The sequence below is a fragment of the Pseudonaja textilis genome, chromosome 5, assembly GCF_049901715.1.
Source record: "Pseudonaja textilis isolate UNSWEBS1 chromosome 5, rPseTex1.2, whole genome shotgun sequence".
Taxonomy (NCBI): domain Eukaryota; kingdom Metazoa; phylum Chordata; class Lepidosauria; order Squamata; family Elapidae; genus Pseudonaja; species Pseudonaja textilis.
The window spans coordinates 16,117,923-16,139,559 of NC_141994.1; the positions used below are offsets into that span (position 1 = coordinate 16,117,923).

The following is a 21,637-nucleotide window of genomic DNA, read 5'->3' on the forward strand; positions in this document are numbered from 1 at the left end:
ATCTATATGGAGGGATGTATGCAGTGAGGTACCTCAAGGTTGTCTTGGGCCACATTATCTTCAACATTTTCATAAAGGATCTAAATGAGGAGAGAGAAGGGAACTCATCAAATTTCCAGATGACATCAAGCTGGGGGAATTGCTAATGCTTTGGAAGATAGCCTCAAGATTCAGAAGGATTTTGACAGACTTGAACGCTGGGCCTTATCACTAAAAAAATGCAATTCAGTGGTAAGGAAAGGAAAGTCCTGCACTTAGGCAAGAAAAACTAAATGCACTTATAGAATAAGCGATACCTGGCTTAACAGTAGTAATTGTGAGAGGGATCTAGGTGTCCTAGTAGACCACCACTAAAGTATGAGCCATCAATGTGTTGAAGGAGCAAAAAGTCAAAGGAGTCCTAGGCTGCATCAACAGAAAGATCATGAGAAAGGGTAGAGCTACTTTAAAATGCATTAGTTCTGGTTACTATGATACAAAAAATATGCTGAAACCCTACAAAGAGTGCAAAGAACAACAACGATGATGAAGAATCTAGAAGCTAAACCACACAGTGAATAGTTGCAGAAACCAGATATGTCTAGTCTAACAAGAGAAGGTCTACAGGTGACATAGCTGTCTTCCAATACTTGAGGGGCTCCCAGGGGGAAGGAGGAGTCAACTTATTATCCAAAGCAGCTGAGAGGAGGACAAGAAGTAACAGGTTGACGATTGCTAAAGAGAGATACAATCCATTCAACTTTCTATCAGTAAGAACAATTAATCAGTGAAACTGCTGTCCATCAAAAGTTGTGATACTCTAACACTAAATGTTTTTTAAGAAGAAACTGGGCCGCCATCTGTCTGGAATGGAATAAGATCTGCTGCTTAACCACAGAATTGGACTAGGCAACCTGCAAACTCCCTTCCCACTTAATGCAGAAATCAACAAAGATGATTAGGGGATGGGAAGCTAAAACTATATATAAACAACTGTTGGTGCAATTGGGTATGTCTAGTTTAGTAAAGAGAAGGACCAGGGGAGACATGATAGCAGTGTTCCAGTATCTCAGGGGCTGCCACAAAGAAGAGGCAGTCAAGCTATTCTCCAAAGCACCTGAGGGCAAGACAAGAAGCAACTGGTGGAAACTAATCAAGGAGAGAAGCAACCTAGAACTGAGGAGAAATTTCCTGACAATGAGAACAATTAATCAGTGGAACAACTTGCCTCCAGAAGTTGTGAATGCTCCAACCCTGGAAGTTTTCAAGAAGAGATTGGACAGCCATTTGTCTGAAATGGTATTTTATTTATTCTATTTCTATTCTATTTATTATTCTATGGTATAGGTTTCCTGCCTGAGCAGGAGCGGTTGGACTAGAAGACTTCCAAGGTCTTTTCCAACTTTGTTATTCTATATTGTTAGAGCCGGAAGACAGAAGAACTAAGTGTGGGAACCTCTTGTAAATCACCCCAGACAGGAGAGCGCCCCTTCCTTAGTGGGACCCCAATCACGAGTAACACCCCAAAAGGCACTTGCCCTTGCAGTAGCGTTTCTCCAGCTAGGGATGGCTGGGGAATTCTGGAAGTTGGTCCACTTATTTTACAGCCTCTGAGCTTGAGAAACACTAGCTCAGGAACGACTTCTGAGAGCAAGAACAAAAGAAAAATGTGTGCGTCTGTGTGTATATAGGTGTGTGTGTGTGTGCGTGTGTATGTACTATATGTATATGTGTGTAGTGTATGTATATATATGTAGATGTATATATACATATATACACATACACACACAGAATTATATGCATATTTATTTATTTATTTAGTCAAGCGATTATAACAGGTAGAAGTATAAACATAGCTATGAATAAATGAAATACATATAAGAAATATATATAAGATATGTGTGTGTGTGCATGTGTGTATGTATACATATATACATCCATATATATATATATATATATATATATATATATATATATATATATATTTGTTTTCTGAGGTTCTCAAGGGTATTTGTATGTGGATCTTTGGTTGTTCATCGAAACGCTGCCTACTTTGAATCTTACGGAGAAAACCCGAACAACCAAAGATCCACATATATATATATATATATATATATGTATGTATATATATATATATATATATATATATATATATATATATATATATGTATATATATATATATGTGTGTGTGTGTGTGTGTGTGTGTGTGTGTGTGTATATATATATATATACATACATACATATATATATATATATACACACACATATACATACATAGTGTGTATGTTTTATATATATATATATATATATATATATATATATATATATATATATATATATATATATATATATATATATATATATATATATATATATATATATATATATATATATATAAAACACACACACACAATTTTTTTTAAAAAAATATTTTGTTCTTGTGTCTTGGATGCTGCCAGAGAGAGAGAGAGAGAGAGAGAGAGAGAGAGAGCGTGTTTGCTTTTATTGCATAAACGAAGTCCTGTTACGTTACAACTTTCATGGCTTTGTGGTAAACTAGGGAAATCCTCCCCATCCGACTCGGCCTCCTCCAACACCCACCCAGACGACCTCAGGAAATGAGCTGGTGCTCACCGTCCCTAACGGAGAAGCGACGCCGCGCTCCATCCCTCTGCGGTCTCGGCTCCTCCTGGGTCCGCCAACGCTTCCGGAACGTTACCGGACAACCGGGACGCCACGCGCGCGCGCCTTCCGGATCTTGGAGCGCCCTCTGCCGGGCCGAACGAGAAGAGGAAGAGGAAACGGCCCTCTGTCGGAGGCTCTGCGAGTCGCCCCTTTCTCCTTTGATGCAAAAATGAGGCAAAGTTTAAGCCTGCCCGTACGATTGTATGGGAGAGATGACCCAATCAAATATAAGAGAGTTTCTACAGTAATACTTTTTATTATTATAATTTTTATTAAACTGTTGTTAAGTTTTACTAAACTATAAAATACAAGTGAAAATAAAATAGTGGAAAAGTGAAAGGAGGAGAGAAATATAAGGGGGCAGGAGACATTAACTTCTGACTCTTCACTGCAATGGAATAAAAATATAACATTATAGCCTCAACATTTTCTTTTGCACATTTAGCATTTATTATCTATTTCTAGAACAACAAATTAATAAGCAAATCAATGTTTCATTTTTTTAAGCTCAGGTGCAAAATCTAGTATGGTGTCCAAATAGAAACAAGTTTTATGTAGTCTTTTTTTATGTAAAGTGGTTAATTTAGGCATCTCTGCTAGTTCCATCAGTTTTTCAACCATTCTTCCATGATGGGAATTATTGTATCTTTCCATTTTTGTCCATAGAGCACTCGTGTTGCTGTCAACAAGTATAGCAAGAATATTCCCGTTTTTTCAAGTTAAATCAGAAAGAAAAGTCTCTCATTTAATGTTTATATTCATTTTGAGAATCTTTTGTATTAAAATATGAATCTTACCCTAGTATTTCTTTGCTTTGTCTCAAGTCCACCAAAGATGGTAAAAAATTCTTTATAGTAACATTTCCAACATCTTTATACATCTTTGACAATTTATCAGGTGTTAAATATCAATGGTACATCATTTTATAAAATTTATTTTAGATTATAATTCAGTGTAAATCTTAAACCCTTCATCCACAGTTTTCCCATTGTTCAAGCATTATATTATACATAAAGTTCTCTGCTCATTGAATCATGCATTATTGCACATGTTCATTTTTCAAATTCAATTTCAGTAACAATTTATAAACCTTGGCATAACATGTTCATCATTACCACACAAATATGATTTCAAATTCATTTTTTAAAAAGTCAAAACCATTTTTGTCTAGTTTAAATCTTTCTTTCAAGCAATATTTAAGAGAAAACCCCACTGTTACTTCTTTATAAAAAAAAAACACTTGTCTGGAGCACCAAATAAAATATATAATTTTTCCCAAATAATTTCCCAGGGTTAGGGGAGTTGCTTTAATTTTAAGTATCACCATCAACCTGCAAAATAAGTTGAGATTCTCCAATGCTCAGGTTCACATTTATTGCCTAATAAAAACCAGTTAAATTTCTATCCTTTCTAAATTGTCAAAATGTAGTGATGTTATGTTATAGGTAGAGACTTTAATTGTGTTGCAGAGGCTGTTAGATAAAAATATGTCCCAAAATACATTCTGCAGACAAAAACGGGATTCATTAATGAGGTTTTCACTCCTTTTCTCTAACATGTCTGAAAGGAAATGAATTCAACAGCTATATATTATGCATATTACTCCCCAAAATCCAAGATATATTCTAGGAATAGATTATATATTACTGATTCTTTAAATTTCAGTTATCAGTTGTTTCGGTCACTTTTGTTGGCCTATTTGATCATGCCCCATTATCCAGGACAGACAGACAAAATAGTGGATTAAATCCATTCAACTTAGGTAAAACGGATGCAGTGAACAGTATTAAAAAGCCATCTCACACTCTTATCATTAAGTGACAAATTAAACAGCTCTAGGACAATTACTATATGTGGAGGGTTACTCTGAGAGGAGTTTGCATTAAAGAATATTCCTTATTTAAAAAGAAAAATGCAGAATATATTGCTAAACTTTCTTATAAAATTTAAGAGTTAGAATCAACCCACAAAGAATCAAACTGAATGGCTATATATAAAAATAAAAATTCCATTGAAAAAAGAAAGAACTTCAAGCAGTGGATTGTCAGAAGAAGTTGCTAATTTAGTCTACGCTAAACAAATTTTCAGATCATTGGAATAAAACTCAAAATTAATGGAAACAAGCAAAAGCAAAACATAATTAAACATGCTAGCAGCACTAGAATAGTAGGCAAGAAATCTATAATTCTGTGTTTTTTATTCTATTTACTGTAGACTGTATGAATAATGAAATGTAGCAATTATGTGTAGCTGTGACATCTTACTACTTCAGCCGAAAAAAGTTAAACTTCTTAAATCACTGTAGTTGATATTTCCCAGTCTTCTTTTACACGAATTCCAACATTAGTGGCTCTTATTTACTGTTGAGGGGGAGTTTATTTCCAAAATTATGGAGATACTCTAGAATGACCTTGCTTGGTAGAATCTTATCATCTATAGCTTTAATTAATTAATATTTTTAATGTATAATGTTATTTAAAAAAAATAAAAGGAAGATTAAAACTAATAGAAATACAAAATAATGAAGAAAAGCAATCAAAGAAAAAGCTAAAAGTCCAAGAAAGGAAAAACATAAAAGAAAAACAGAAATGTAAGGACAAAGATACAAAAAATACTTCTAATCTTCCTTACAGCAGTTATTAGTGCAATTACAAATTTATCTCTTTCTTTATAGTTATATCTCTGTTCTTGCTATAATCTGTTCTACCTAATCATCAAAACTAAAAAAAAAATACATTCACTTTTTTCTCTTTTTTTGCAAAAAGCCAGCAATAAATATAGGTATTTTTTTTTCTAATCAAAGAAGTCTTCAAAGTTATGCAACCATTCAAAATTATGATGGGCCCTGAAAAAGTACTTATGGCCGGTTCTAAAATTATTTCTACTGCAGTGTCCCCTCAGTCATATGAACAAGATTTGCAGAATCACCCTTATGATGCTATAGCATCTCCCCCCACCCAACTCCCTCCCAGCCCTGCTGGATCCCCCCTGGCTTTGGGAAATTTTTCTTGACCTTCTTCATTCCTTAGAGGCCTTAAGCCTGCTTCCAACCTACCCTCTCTTCCCCCATCACTAGTCACTTAACTTTTAACTGTTGATATCATTCTGGAAGGTCTGAAAATCCCTTTGGGAAGGAGAGCAGGCTGCTCCCATTTCTTGAGCTCCTTGCAGGCCACGTGGCTCCGTCCTGGGAGCATTGTTATTTGGGGAGTGGCTGCCCTAGTACTATCTTGACTTGGTAAATTGAACTTTGCACATGTAATAAAATCTTTAAAATGAAAACCAGGAAATGGGGAAATGTAAATTTATCACAGCTGGAAAGAATTACAGCCACAAAAACAGTACTCCTCCCTTAATTATTTTTATTTCACATTTTGCCAGTTCTTTTAATTTCATTAATATTTTGGTGACAACAAAAATATGTATTGATTTTATACTGTGGAAAGGGAATTTCACGAAGGCAGTAGTGTCACAAAAAACAGGAAAAGCCCAAGGGGAACATCAGGTCAGCCAGAAAACAAATTTACATAGGAAAAGAAATCAAATAAAAAATATTAAAGAATCCCTATAGACAAAAGCCTAAGTAATTAAGAAAACTAGACAAATAGGAAAAGGAAACAAAAGATAATTTAGAAAACCCTTACAAACACAGGACATACCAAATAAGCAAAACAAACAGACAAAAGACTCAAAATATAAATTACAAAAGGGACACAGGTGATTGCTACAGAACAAATATGAAAAACTATCTTAAAGCTAAAAGAGATTACAGAAAACCAATAATACAATCTGGCCACCCCGCAGAGTTTGCCCTCCGGCGGAAATAAAGACAAACTCAAACAGGATTTGAAACATTAGGCACAAATACAAACACTCACACAAAATCAACTTACAAAGGGAAAAAAGGGTATAAAAAACCAGGGATTTACCATAAGAAGCGAGCTAGCCCAGGAATGCAGACTTCTTGCTGTTCTCCACCTTCCTGAAAAATAAAAAGATCCAGCTTCCAAGCAGTTGTCCGTATTCCTTGCGCCGGAGCTCTCCCAGTGGGAAAATTGAATCCTTGAAAAGAAGGCATTTTGACACCTTTCAACAATACTTTCTGGGAAAAGATTGAAGCTTTGTAAAAATAGTGTTATATTTAAAAATAAAAGTGGCTGGAATTCCAAATTTATATTTCTGAGGCTTTCTAATTACAGAATACTATATGGTTATTAGCAGAGGTGGAAACCAGCATCTAAGTTGAAATGGAAGCCACGGGAAGCATTACTGAGATAATAATCTCAATTTATTTTGCAGGTTAATGGTGTTACTTAAAATTAAAGTAACTCCCCAGCCTTGGAAAATCCTCTGGGAAAAAATATCTTTTTTATTTGATGCCCCAGACAAGTGTTTTTTTATAAAGAAATAACAGTGGGGCTTTCTCTTTATTGTTTATTTGATTTTCACTTTATATACAGGATGGAATGAGCCACAATTGCTTGTAAAGTATGAATTACTGTATGGGTGAACTATCTGTTGTTTAGGGTTAGAGTCACTTTTTAGGGTGTTTTTTATGGTTAGTATGTCACACTTTCCCTGTTTGTAATCTGGATAAGAAACAGTTGATCCCAAGCACAAGAAGCTTAGCATTTATCAGAAAGAAGGTTAAGATTACAGTACAAGAACTCCAGTGAATGATCTCAAATGAAAAAAACAAACAATAAAAGTTAAGTTTATTCCCAAACTAGGCTACAATAGACAGCAGTGACAGTTGTGGAAGGACCAAACCAGTAGGCTGACATGGTGATGACCACATTGGACCATTCCTCACCACTCTTATAGATCTCTAATTCAAAAGCTAGAGCAATCATTAACCATGAAGGTGTGAGGCATTGGCCTGTACACTACTCCACTCACCTGTTCGTTTTATGAGCATACTTCACATGCCATTGCCCTCCCCTCTTACCTGTAGCTAGCCACTGTGGCTACAGACACAGCAACCTGTGCTAGACCACAATGTCTTCAATCTTTCTTCCACACAAGTTTTGTGACATGCTCGTTTACCCATGACAGAGCCAGCTCTTCTCAGCAAAATGTCCACACTGCTTGTTACACCTTGCTAAAACATCTTACCAATTCTTAGGCTATTTTATTTTTTTTATTACGTTATAATGCAACAAGTTAATAGATTATTTGTTTACAATAAACTATTGTGACCCAACCTGTCTGCTTCCTTGTGCTTTTGGAGGACAAAAGATAAGAGGGTGGGTGGGTGGGGTGTGTGTGTGTGTGTGTGTGTGTCACGAAAGTAGAAAAAAATGAACTTTATTGTTACATGCAAATTCTGTAATAGGAAGAAATTAGGCCATCTGTCTTGCTGGTAGTAAGAGAACAATGAGGTTATTACTCTAGGAAGCATTTCCTTTTATGCAACGGTAGATGACCTGCCAAGGAAACATGGAGTTTAATAGCCAGGAAGTGAAGAAGAGCCTGGGCTCAGGCGGGAACACCTAGCCTGGCCTTTGTTTTTGGGCCGCCGCTTTTCCGGAGCGGAGCCCGGACAGGGGTAAGAGGGCAGGGCCAACCGGGGCGAGGCGGGAGCTGGCGAAGCGACGTTGCGGTAAATCCCGCGCCCGGCTTGGCTCGGCCCTCCCTCCTTTTTCAGTCACCGAAATGTGATTTAACGAGGTTGTCGGCTGCCTGGCTTCTCCCTGTCCTCTTCTTCCGGCGCGGCTGCAGGACAGCTGGCGCTCGGCGGCGTCGAGCGGAGACTGAGGTGAGACGCGCGGCTGCCGGCGGGATGGGGCTGGGGGCCAGTCCCGGCGGGGCGCAAAGGGGATCGGCAGGGCTGAAAACGGAGCACTGGAATAGCTGTGCAGCCCTTGAGGATTCTGTTCAAAGCTTTCCTTCCTCCCTTCTTCCCCCTTTCCTTCCTTCCTCTCTTCTTTCTCCCTTCCACCCTTCCTTCCCTTTTTCCTTCCTTCCTCCTTTCATTCCTTCCTCCCCCCTTCCTTCCTTGCTTCTTCCCTCCTTACCTCCCTTCTTCTTTCCTTCCCCCTTTCCTTCCTTCCTTCCTTCATCCCTCCCTCCTTCCCCGCTTTCATTCCTTCTTTCCCCCTTCCTTCCTTCTTCCCTCCTTCCCCTTCCTTCTTTCTACCTTCCTTCCCTCTTTCCATCCTTCCTTCCTCTTTTCATCCCTTCCTTCCCCCTTCCTCCCTTGCTTCTTCCCTCCTTTCCTTCCTTCCTTCCTCCTTCCTTCCCCTTTCCATCCTTCCTTCCCTTTTCATTCCTTCCTTCCCCCTTCCTTCTTTCCTCCTTCCCTCCCTTCTTCCTTCCTTCCTCCTTCCTTCCCCCTTTCCATCCTTCCTTCCCCTTTTCATTCCTTCCTTCCCCTTCCTTCCTTGCTTCTTCCCTCCTTCCTTCCCTTCTTCCTCCCTCCTGCCCTCCCTCCCTTCCCTCCCCATCTAAACAATTGCAACCCACGGAAATTCGTGCAGGTTTGCGAAGAGCCTCCGCCCTAGCGATGGGGGAGGACTTTCCAGGTTCTGAAAACATCGCACGTATAAGATGCCCAAGTGCAAGAATATAAATAGTGTACGCTATTAACCTAGGGATCTGCGCCATCGACTTGACTCATTCCTTTGAGGGAAGAAAACTTTTGGTTAGGAAAAGTTGACCCTTAAAAAATAAATTAAAAAGACCTTTTTTTAAATGGAATTGCTGGGCGAACCAAAATGCCTCAGACTGTTTGACAGGTGCCATCTTAAACATGACATTTTCCTCCAGCAAAGAAGGAAATGCTTTTTATAGGACGTCTGCTGTGACAGGTGCGTGCTTGCATCCAGCACAAGCAGAGGAAAGAAAACAACTTTTTTCCAAGAGAGATTTTTGTAGAGTTAAATAGATTAATACAGTTCTTTTGCTGAGGTTGGTGCCAGTGAAAGGGAAATGGCAGAGGGACTCCATTTTGAGATCCTTTGGCCCATCAGGTGGCAAAAGATGCAGTCTGCCCTGGGAATCATTGAGGAGGGCTGCCCTGTGTATAGTGCACCTGTTGATGGAAAACAGGAAGAAAAATAGTTGTGGCTATGAACTATATCTCCAACACTAAGGCTCATCTAACTTCACTTCACTTTGCAATATGTTTTCTAGTCAACTGACGTAAAACGCTGTTTCTTTTACTGCTATCTTTTTTTTTTTTTTTTTTTTGGTTACCTGAGAGATTGGTAACATGCCTTTTTAATAGTTATCCTGCTAGCTTAAATGTATTTTTTTCCACTGAAAACAGGATTGCAAAGACATTGCACTATTTTCAAAAGTAAATTTTGTATGCTTTTGTATTCTTTTTTATAAAGAAATTTGAAAATTTAGAAATCAATATAATACTTGTTCAGTTTGCATCCTCTCCACATAAACAAAAGACTTTAAAGTAAGTTAGAGATGTTCTAAAGCCCCAGTCAGACTAACCAGCTCAAAGAATATCCTGTAGAGAGATTAAAGGACACAAATTGTCAAGGTTTGTTTTTTTGTTTTTGGCTTCGCATTGTTTGTATTCCCATTTGGATTTTCTTCCTTGCGTCTTGAGTTGCTTGTGTTCACTTCTTAGTTTGAAATGAAAATATCTAATATTTTGAAGGGAGGTTTATTTTTGATCATGGATTATAGATCAAAGAAAAGTGGACATCAGATCTTTTTCAGCACGAGAAATAGAGAGCCAGTATCTGTTGTTTGTCTTTTAGAAGAACTTCTTAACAGTTTTGAAAGGTGTGCGAATGTCAAAAGAGACTCCTTTGTTGGGCAGTCTGTGTTGTGTGAATGCAAAATGAGACTCACTTGCTGGGGAGGGGTGGAAATAAAATACCCCTTAAGGATTGGCTTTCTCTGGCCTGCTCTGACACACGCACCCAGCCCTTGTTTGCAAGGGCACAGTCCAAACGGTCCCTCACCACTCAGCGCAGTGCCTCCCCATGGCCAGCCGACCTCACCACCTACCTCCGGAAGGTTCTCTCCTTCGCCCCACTAAAATCCCAGCAAAGCCCCACGAGCAAAGCAAACCTTCCAGCTCACCCTTCTCTGTCTTCCCAAGGTGGCCACTGGGGGAGTAACCAAAGCAGCTGCAGCAGCCACCGGAATGGCGCGTAAAACGCAGCAGGGCCAGGTGCGATTAAGGCAGCTAGCCAGGACACTGGCAAGCTTACCCAGGCAGGCAGAGATCTGTCTGGCAGAGATTTGTCTGGCTCAGCTGGCAGCTGCCTTTCCTCCCGGATGACCCCACCTGCCACTGAGTCAAACCTTGGACTCCCAAGACTGCAGCTGCAGTCACATCTAGGTTGCTGCATGCCTCCTCTACCGTTGCTGCTGGCCAGGTGTGTTTGGGGGACTGCTATCTTCCACCCCACTTCCTGCCTTTGTTCACCGGCCTGCAGCCTTGCTGGCTTACCCAGGCTTGCAGAAGCTGGGTGAGAGCAAGCAGGCACTGAAAACTGTGGGGCATTGTGGTGGAGGGCTTGGCCAGGTTTTGCGTGACCTGGATAGAGAGGTCTCTAAATGATCTGAAGCCAAGCACTTCCCAAGCTCTTTCACCCTTCAGAACTCCAATTGCAGCAGTGGGCAGAGGCAGCTTCGGGGACCCGTCAACTCCAGGGTGTCAAACTTGATTTCATTGATGGCTGCATCAGGGTTGTGTTTGGCCTGTGTGGGGGGGGCTGAGTCAGTGTGGCCAGGGTGGCATGGCCAGCTCAACGTCACTCATTTTGAGGGCATCTGTGGTGGCCTGAGTGCTCTGCCAGCAAAAATGGAGCTTGGGAGGGCCGCATATTTTCACCAGCAACGGACTCAGGAGGTTGTTGCAGCCGAAAATGGAGGTTGGGTGGGCCGTTCACAGCCCTCCGGAGCTCCATTTTCACTGAGCACTGTGTTTGCTGTTTCCAGTGAGGCTCCATGGCTCAAATCTAAGCGCTCCACAGGCCAGCTCCAGCTCCTGGGCCTTGAGTTTGACACCCCTTCCATAAGCTGTCCCAAGTCTTCCACCTGCTTTAGATACTCACCCTCTTTCCAGACACCCCTGCTGCTGCAACCAGAGTTGGGAAAAGGGGAAAAGAGCTTCAGTGGGGACAATTAAAGGAACTACTGTGCATCTTCTTGCTCCTGCCTCACTGATGCCTGCCCACCTCAGATGTCCACAGCCTCCCACCCAAGACCCGCTTCTCAGCGAAGAGCACAGAGTCCTCCAATCCCGATTCTCCATAACGTTTTCTCCCTTATCCATGCCCCCATCCCATCCCCATGCTGGATGAAGAGCCTGCGAAATGTGAAGAAAGTCTCTCCTTCACCCCATCTGTAGCTCACCCCATCTGTAGCCCACCCCAAATGGCGGAGAAGGAATTCAAGCACTTCAGGAAGCCGAGCGGGTGGGACTGCATCTAATGGGAAGGCAGAGGCCTTCCCATTAGATGCATGATATGTGGCTAATTGTCCTGCACTGTGAAATGTCTGGGGACAAGTGTCCCTCGACAAATCATCCGGGACAAGGAAATGTGGGCAGGAATGTGGGTGAACAGGGAGGAGCGCTGGGGAAGGGCAGTCAAGGATGAACGGCCGCGGTGGGTCAGCAGAAGTGTTCAGGGTGAAGTGGCTGCAACCATGTGGCTGCAACCAATTGTCCCATTCTGTCTATCAGGAGGTTTCATAAGTATTAAAAGGAGAAATGAGTGTTCTAAATATTTTTGAGGCTCATGTCTACCTTTTAAAACTTTCCACACTCAATTTTTTGGGGTCCCATTTGGTTGGCAAAGGATTCTGGAGACTATCAAAAAGATTTGAATGGTGTACATATGGCCAGGCTCCACATTTTATGCCACTTCTTTATCCAGTAGCCAGGACGATTTGCATTGCAAAAATTAGGAGTAGAGGAATGAGCTAAGTTGGGAGTGCATAAATGTTCATTGCAGGGGGAAATGTTTTGAAGTTAAATTCAATCTTTGTTTGGAATTGTTTGAAATATAAACAGTGTCCCAAGGTCACTGACTTGGGCGTTGTCACGGGAAATAACAAGACAAGCTGGGAAATATTCTGGGAAATAAGCAACAGAAAATAGTTTTTTTTTATTGTTATGATTGAGAAAATAATGGATTTCTCCCAATATGGAATAAATTTAGGATTTGCAAAGGTATGACGATAACATTTCAAAATAAATATTTACACTTCAGGGGAATATGTACATATTACTTGACTAGCATGTTTTCTTATTTAAATTCTGGTCTTCAAAGGAACAAGAATAAAATTACGTTACATTTTGATATTGGCCTTATAGTTTTGCCAAAACTATGTACAATAATTTTTAAATAGTACTAGGTCCAGAACCCCTCATGAACAAAACATGGTGAACTTTAGTCCTAGTAGGTTATTATCGGCCTCAAGCCTTGCTAGTTTTGTTGACATGATGTCCAAATGAGAGAATGGATCCATTAAAAACCAAGCACAGATCCTGCCTCATTTTCTAGATCCCCTTGACTGGCGGGTGCGGGGGGAGCCAGGGCCATGTATGGTAAACTTGGTTCCCTGTGGCAGATTCAGTAGCTTGTTTTACCCTGAGATAGCTTTTTGGCTTTTAATATTATGTGTGAGTGTAGTGATTACATGAGTATACCTATTTGGTATTTTATTTATTGCTTCTCGAAATGTACTCTTGATCAACCTGGGCAACTAACCTAAATTGTCACAAAGGCAAGAGGAAAAGAATATTTAAGTGAAGCCAGTCCATCACTTTGTTGTTACTATATTGTTTTATTATTTTACTTTATAAAGTACTAGTTTTAAAGGGATGGTATTTATAACATGAAAGATGAGATGTAATTTCCCTTGGAATTTTGTTCTGTAATTCCATGTTTACATGCTTCATTCCTGAATAGCGTGCATGTGTTATTCTTTACTGTTTTATAGAACTATTATACAGTTCTATAGTTAATGTATATCCTTTTACTATTATATGTTTATTGTTCTTTTGACATAGTTAAATAACATTTACGGTATATAAAATGGTTTCATACCAGATTTTTTTCCACTGGAATTATCAAATGAGGCAGATTTTTTTAATGAGAGTTGTATCCTTATTTTTTTAAATCTAAAAAACTTGAATGTGAACACTGCCTATGTTTTGTAAAGTATCCTGTTATTCTTGTGTGTGTGTTATACACAGACACAAATAAGCAACACACATACACACACAACAAACACACACATTGCAAACTTTATGGAAATAATTGCCTGTTTGTCATTTTCAGTTTATAAATGCTCCTTAATCTAGTCAGAGTCCTGGTGGATACTCATTATTAATAAGTATAAATTAATATTTATATCTAAATATCTATTTGCATAATTCTCAGTACTTTACATATATTATACGTATATATATTATAGGTATATATAATTGTATGTATACCTAAGGTCATGGTTTATATTGGTGATGTAAACATAGGCCAACCATTTGTTATTAAACTATGGCTATGACAAAATAGTTGCTTTGGACAAAAATTTGCTTTACTTTTAAATACTGATTAAAACATAATGATTATAACCACTTTCCTTGGATCACAGATGTATAATTAGAAAGAGAAGTAAGTCCAATAGAAAAAGAAGCTTGGGCATGCTTAAAGATCATCTACATTTATTTTCCTGGGTAAGCATACTGTATTTGGGGTTGTGCAGTGTAGATCAAATTCATTAAGCAGAAGAAAAAAAATTATGAGTATTTTGCAGAATTGTTTTACTCTCCCCAAACTAGTGTAAAATTTCTCCCATTATTCATTCCCCATATTAAAAAAGTAAAGCCCTCCTTGCATGAAACTTGATATTTTTTCAACTTCTCAGCAACATCATAGGATTTTTAGTAGTTTCCTATCCCAAAATTAATTAAGTCCAGTCTTGCTTTATTTTTTAAAGAGCAGCCCAGGTCAGTTTAGGAGTGCCACCGTCTATTCTCCCCACCCCCCAGTAGCCTTTATTTTGCTTGGTATTTAGGGTTCAGCCATGGCAAATGTTACTTGTAATAATTGAAAGAGAGAAAAAAATTAATGAAGAACACATTCTGGTGTCACTGAGATCATTCTCTACGTCAGGCTTCGAGGGATCCTCTTCAATCAAAACCCAATTGCTCAGAATAAGGTGCCTCTATAGTCTAGGATATGCAGAACATTTGGATAGTGTTGCATTTTTAAAAGCAGAGTTCCATTCACCTAGATAAGTAATCTATTAGTTTTGCCAACAATATGAAATGTATCTCAAATAATTATTTGTACAACCTGTTGTTCAAGGTTAGCCATTGTGTTAACAAAATACACTTAATCACCAAAAGGAAAATGGATTAAGGCGGGGCTGCATCAAACAGAAAGACGCTAAAGCGAAGAGGAAAGAATGTTTTACCATAGATCTGTAGAATATCTACCCAGTAAATATTACCCACTGACAACAACTTACAGTATATCTGTTTTGTAAAATTCAGTTCTGTAGCTAAGCAAAAAAAATAAATGAGTCCTTGTTAATTGTTTTTTTCCTATTTCTACTACAGAGGGTTTACTCTGTAGTAGAAACAGGAATATAGCAATAGCACTTAGACTTATATACCACTTTATAGTGCTTTACAGCCCTCTCTAAGCGGTTTACAGAGTCACCATATTGCCCCCAACAATCTGTGTCCTCATTTTACCCACCTCGGAAGGATGGAAGGCTGAGTCAACCTTGAGCCTGGTGGGATTTGAACTGCCAAATTGCAGGCAGCCAAACTAGGATGGAAAATAGAATGGGATGGGATCAGACCGGTTCGATGATTTTACGTTTTGCATGCACGCACGCACGCCTGACGCATGCTGTGCGCGCATGCATAATATCATCAGCTTGCTGCCTGGACAGCTGAGCAGCGCTGTGTGCGAGTGCACAGCGTTTGAAAAAGCACTTTTTCCTGCTTTTTCAACCGCAGCTGTGCCGCGTAAAGTAGCTGAGGTTGAAAAAGCAGGAAATAAAGGTTAGGTAAGAGCCTGGGCTGTCGGGTGGGCCAAAACAGCAGCAGATACAGAACCAGTTCTATGTCTGCTGCTCTTCAGAGCTACCAGTTCTAGAGAGCCAGACAGAACCAGTAGAATCCAACCTCTGGATGGAATGGAATGGAATGGAATGGAATGGAATGGAATGGAATAGAATAGAATAGAATAGAATAGAATAGAATAGAATAGAATAGAATAGAATAGAATAGAATAGAATAGAAGTCTTCTAGTCCAAACCCTGCTCAGTCAGGAAACCCTATACCATTTCAGACAAAATGAACATACATTGATTTTCTTGTGTTTTCTTCAGGCAGATATAACTACAGCTCAGACAGGACAGGTCTCCAGACACTTTTTTCTCTCTACCTTCAAAGAAATGAATGCAGTTTTGAAAGAGGAGCCACCCAAAAGATCTGTGTTCATAACAGAATTTACAGAGCAAGTGGAAATGAATGTCAGGTATTGCATATTTCGATTGACCGGTCGTCACAGTTTTTCAAGGCATCCTAGGCCCTGGGCAAAACAGTACAAAGTAGAACCATGCCCTAGTTTTAGTGGTGGGATTAAAAAAATTTTACTATCGGTTCTGTGCGCGTGGCTTGGTGGGCGTGGTGTGGCTTGGTGGGCATGACTCAGTGGGTGTGGCAGGGGAAGGATACTGCAAAATCCCCATCCCCTCCCACTCCACCCCACTAACCTGCTTTCCAGCTCCGTTCTCCTGTGCAGGGCAACAAAAGAAGACCCAGCCAATCAGCTGGGACTTAATGGGAGGCAGAGAATAGATGAGGGCGGGGCCAGTCAGAGGTGGTATTTGCCAGTTCTCTGAACTACTCAACATTTCCGCTACCAGTTCTCCAGAACTGGTCAGAACCTGCTGAATACCACCTCTGCCTAGTTTCTAGGCACCTATGTCAGCTGGCTGGTAGCAGCAGGGTGAGTTGTAGGAAGTTATTGTCGTGGGCAGCCACAGCACAGAAACAGCTCCTGTGTTTGCTGCTCATTGTTTCTGTGTTAACATAGAATCATAATGCTGGAAGGTACCTCAGAAGCATTGTAGTCCAACACCTGCTTAAGGCAGGAGCCTAACACCATTCCAAGAAAATACTTGTCCAGTCTGTTTGAAAATCTCCAGTGATAGAGAAAACACGCCAGAGGCAACCAATTCCATTGATTATGCTATTAGATCTTTAGTTGATGATTGTAATAGAATTTAAAATTAAACACACCACTGCAGCTTGACAGGTCTGCAGACTGATCCTTGGATCACCTCAGCAGGAAATATCCAAACACCATCATACATTGTCTCAGATTGGTTTTGGGCCATTTGACCTTTATATATTCATTTTTTTTAGATCTATAATCCAAGTTGGTCACCAGCTTGCAATAATTGGAGATGAGTGTAACAGGAGATACAGTGGAAAACTGGAAGATCCATTATTTCAACTTGCTAAAGGGTAATTTTCCATATTCTAATGATTGTATATTTAGAAAAACAACAATAATATGATTGGGAAATTATTTCTGAATGATATCTTAACTTTCCTTTAAAACAATCTTGCAATTACAAACAACAGAGACCTTGACACTTAAAAATTTATTGATTTATCATATACTTAGTTGATTATCTCACATGGAAGCAGTGGTTTCAGTAAGATAAAGGAAGAATTGTTTACTCACCTTAGCCTGGCCCCCCCCACATAGTTTAAAGTTCTGGATAATAATGCTGAATCTTGACACATCTTGACCATGATGCCACAAATGCATGTCTGTATTATTCTGTGAAAAGTAGGATATCTAATTGAGAGACTATTTACATCCTATTACACATATGTAATGTGCTGACACCTAGTAAAATTTTAATAAAAAATAGAGCAACTGGGATAAATCATAATTAACAATATCATGATAAACTAAGAGAGCAAATATTACCATTTTTGCCTCATCTTCTCTGAAGATTTTAATTTTGGTATTTTGTTTTTAATCGTGTATTTTGGGCTGTAATACATCTCGGTATCAAAAACCTGAAATACTTTGGCACAAATAACAAAAAAAGAGTGCAAGATTGAAAAAAGGGGCCTATGCTTAGTTCCTTTCTTAAAAAAATCTATTTTTATTTTATTCAAAAGAAAGTTAAAATACAAAACTCTAAAAAATTAAAACAAAAAACAAAAAAACCCCACAAACCATCAAGGCATTAAAAAAGTTCATCGGAAAGAACAGAAAACCAACACATGTATACATATTTTCCTGTCTACTTGAATAGTGATTAATACATTACTACAATATTGGTTGCCCCCCGTCCCCCTAATTTTTAAACTGGTAAATCTATTTGCAAATTATTGTCCTGTCTTCTATACACTATATTAATGACAAAATAGTTAACAGGAAAAATGATTATAATAAAAAAAATAAGATTAGTTTCAAAACCCTTTAACAAACTGTTATTGTTATCAACTCAGAAAATTTAATACAGCATCTTATCTATCCCAAATCATCCCAAGAATTAAGAGTCATTTGTCCTTAATCAAATACACATGTTTGTTTCTTAATGGCATCGCTTATCAATTGTTATCTAATTAAGTATAATAAATCCACTCTCCATAGTCAGTCTATCTTCCCAACAAGGTCCAAATAGAAGTGGTTTCCAGTTAAGTGTAACAAATCCATTCTCCAATCTCCCTCAGTCCTCTTAGGAAAAAACGATTTGTCACTTCTCCATTCAGACAGCCTTCTGGTATTGTGAAAGAATGCAGGCTCGAACTTCAAAGAGACGTATGCAGTCAGCTCTATCTCTTTGGACTGCAACTTTCAAACCTGATTCCTTTTGTGAATCTAATTTATCCAAAGCTGAATGCTTCTGAATATTTTCAATGGCTGTTATCATCTCATCAAACTTTTCTTAAAAAAACATTTCAACTAAAGATTGCATGTTTCCAAAAAGTCTTGATATCACAATAATTATAAGTGAGAAAAGGGGTCATAAGTCACTTTTTTCAGTGCAGCTGTAACTTTGGTCACTAAATGAATGGTTGTATGTTGAGAACTACCTCTACCTACAGAATGAAATGGACATTGACTCCTGCTAAATGTATAGGGATAGCCATGCAGAAATGTAGATGTATTTGCCACTATCTTCTTCCAGAACTATTTATTTCCCAATCCAGCGTACAACATAGATGTTTTTTAGTAGTCTCTTTTCCAAATACTAGCTTTTGTCCTGTTTCCCAAAATACATCAGTCAGTTAATGTAATGGAGGCATCCAAACAAGGCCCGGATATGCCAGTTTCATAACTTAATAAAAATGAAAAGTGCAGTGTCTTTCTGTAACAAAAATGGATTGGTGCATTTGGAATAATCTTCTTCCCCCTGGCCTTGACAGGATTCCATTAGTTGAGAATACTGAATTTAATACTGTATATATAATAGCATAGAGCACTACTCCAGATGATGGGTGTTTGATTGGTTGAGAATGTCAATTTGGGCTTTGAAATGTCCAGGTTTGAAAACCTTAATAAATCTTGACTGTTAGGAAACTGGGAATCTACTTCTTAAGTCAGTTGGAGAGTAGAAACCTGCCCACTTTTTATTACTATTTGAAGGTATCTGTAGAAGAGATTGGTGGGGTCAACTACATCAACTTGGTAGGCTCAATTGGAATGATCAAGAATCTGCTCCATTTTACACACGTGAACACACTTGCAAAGGACCTTGCTATCACGCCAGATGTTTGTTTTAGTAAAACCTATTTATTGTTTGCTTACTGCTTATAAGAACCATTATATTTTAATAATTGTTTTGTTTCCTTTTAAATAGAATGGTGGCCTGTGTTTTCCAGACTCGGTTTTGGGGCAAAAATGTCATGAAAACGGTTGGGAATTCTTTGGACAAGAGCTGGAGAAAGAAGTTAATTGACTATGTCTGGGTAAATTTCATTTACTTTTATTATTGCAGTCATAATTTTACTGTTAAACAGTGAGGCAACTAAATTAGCAGAAGAGTTTTTATTTCTTATAATGCAATTGTTTCTATTCTGTTCCTCATTGCTTGGTGTGGAAAGACATAGATAGCTCTTGATGAAGGTGCAAAACCCTCCCATATTCTGAGTGATAACACACTGCCTTCCAGCTGGTGGTAGATAAGATAATAAATTGGATAACCTATACATTACTAAAAAGCCTGTAACTTTTAAATGGGTGAAACGGTGCATCCTAGGACAAAGTATTTTGGACCAGGGTACTTCAAATGGGCTAACTTACAGAATGTACCCAAAATCTGGGACCTATGACTCCCATGGAATTGAAATTTGGCAAATTTTATGAAGTATTTGTGACATAAAATTATCGTAAAGCATTTATGGCATATCTTAAAACATTACCTGTGGTCATCTGATGTTTGACGTTCAAGGCAGATACATCTTTTGAATACAGGTAATCCTCGACTTACAACCACAATTAAGCCCAACATTTATATTGCTAAGTGAGAAATTTGTTAAGTGAGTTTTGCCCCATTTTGCGACTTTTCTTGCCGTATTTGTTAACTGAATCACTGCAGCAGTTAAATTAATAACATGGTCATTAAATGAATCTGGTTTCCCCACTGACTTTGTCAAATGGCTGCAAAAGGTGATCCCATGATCTCGGGACATTGCAACCGTCATAAATATGAATCAGTGGTCAAGCATCCAAATTATAAATCATGTGACCATGGAGGTGCTGTAAGGATCGTAAGTGTGGAAAATGGCCATAAGTCACTTTTTTCAGTGCCGTTGTAACTTTGAACAGTCACTAAATGAAAGGTTTTAAGTTGAAGGCTCCCTGAATTTTAAAGAACTTTTGAAATACATTAGAAATTCTGCCATTGTTGATATATTGAGACATCTGGTAGGAAATACCTTTGAAATGGAGACCCAAGGTGTCACAGGTTGTCTAGTAATAATAGTTGGAGGTATAAATTCCTAAAAGCCAAATTAAAGTTTTACACACCATTGTTCTAAAAGCTAGACCTATTTAGAAGGCTTTGTGACCTGAGGCAAGAACTGTCCTACTCTTGTATACTCATTAAAAATTTAAATTTTTCTTCCAACATGCTCTTCCACTAAAACTCATTGAATATGCTGTACTGATTATCATTCCCCTTTCGTTTGTATCTTTTAACAATTCTTAATCAAATTCTTTATTCTCCCCACAACTAGCTTGTTTGGATTCCCCTGAATTGTGCATTCCAGAAATGGGGGCCGGCCCTCCTGATGGCAGCTTTCACCTGGTGGCTGCATGAGCTGCAGAACTGACCCTGAATTCCCATTGATGGTCACTGCTGGACATTGACCGAATTGCAACTCACCCTGGAGGTGGCATTGATTTTGTTTGCATTTTTTAAAGTTGCCTATCAAAAGCTCTTCTTTTTCTATTTAATAAAGCATAGGGTAGTGCTGGGTCACTGCTGCTTTTTGTATTTTTAAAAACATAATTAATATGGGTTTGTTGCTGGGTAACTACCTGAATGTCCTGTTTTAATATATGCCTGTAGGGTTAATTCATATCTGCCTTTTATACATTTATTAGATGTCTACTTCATGGAGAGATTTTATGTATTAAAAAGATGATAGAAGGAATGCTGGGCATCCTTTTACATTATATTTGAAGTATAAAATATCTAAAGCAATTTGTAATCTTACCAACTGAAAAATAAAACTAATGTTCCATTTATAATTCTTTAGATGTATTGGCTGTCTTTCTAGGCAATATTGCAGAAAGGAAATTTTCATCCTTGAGCTGTGTTTTCAACTAGGAGTATGATTTTGTTGTTGTTATAGGCAGAGAGATCAATGCTGCATCAATTCAAGAAGAAATGCTTGCTTCCATGACACAGGTATAAATTCCACAAATAATTCAAAATTATGACTCCAGAACAAGGCAAATACAGCACATAAAAACTATGTTTAACTGGGCTTCA

General features: G+C 38.6%; 1 protein-coding gene across 5 annotated transcripts; it reads left to right on the forward strand.

Annotated features, from left to right (window-relative positions):
- The first annotated feature begins 7,980 nt into the window (after window positions 1-7,980).
- On the forward strand, window positions 7,981-21,393 carry LOC148125549 (uncharacterized). Of its 5 annotated transcripts, XM_087934172.1 has the most exons (6): window positions 8,077-8,423; window positions 14,243-14,324; window positions 15,995-16,143; window positions 17,037-17,138; window positions 19,499-19,607; window positions 20,877-21,393. In XM_087934172.1, exons 2-6 carry the CDS (start codon window positions 14,292-14,294, stop codon window positions 20,970-20,972), a joined length of 489 nt encoding a protein of 162 aa, XP_087790298.1. In that variant the 5' UTR covers window positions 8,077-8,423; window positions 14,243-14,291; the 3' UTR covers window positions 20,973-21,393. The 5 variants fall into 5 exon arrangements, with proteins under 5 accessions (XP_087790299.1, XP_087790298.1, XP_087790301.1 ...); XM_087934173.1 differs by lacking the exon at window positions 14,243-14,324 and having other exon boundaries at window positions 7,981-8,423; XM_087934175.1 differs by lacking the exon at window positions 14,243-14,324 and having other exon boundaries at window positions 8,296-8,423; window positions 15,999-16,143.
- Window positions 21,394-21,637: the final 244 nt, after the last annotated feature.

Bases quoted from the DNA above. Each gene is read 5' to 3' on its own strand.
- LOC148125549 (XM_087934171.1), top strand. From the start codon at position 12,759: ATGATTGAGAAAATAATGGATTTCTCCCAATATGGAATAAATTTAGGA. The intron at 12,816-15,994 runs GTATGACGATAA...TGTTTTCTTCAG, and splicing joins TAAATTTAGGATTTGCAAAG to GCAGATATAACTACAGCTCA. The intron at 19,608-20,876 runs GTAAATTTCATT...CCCCACAACTAG, and splicing joins AGTTAATTGACTATGTCTGG to CTTGTTTGGATTCCCCTGAA.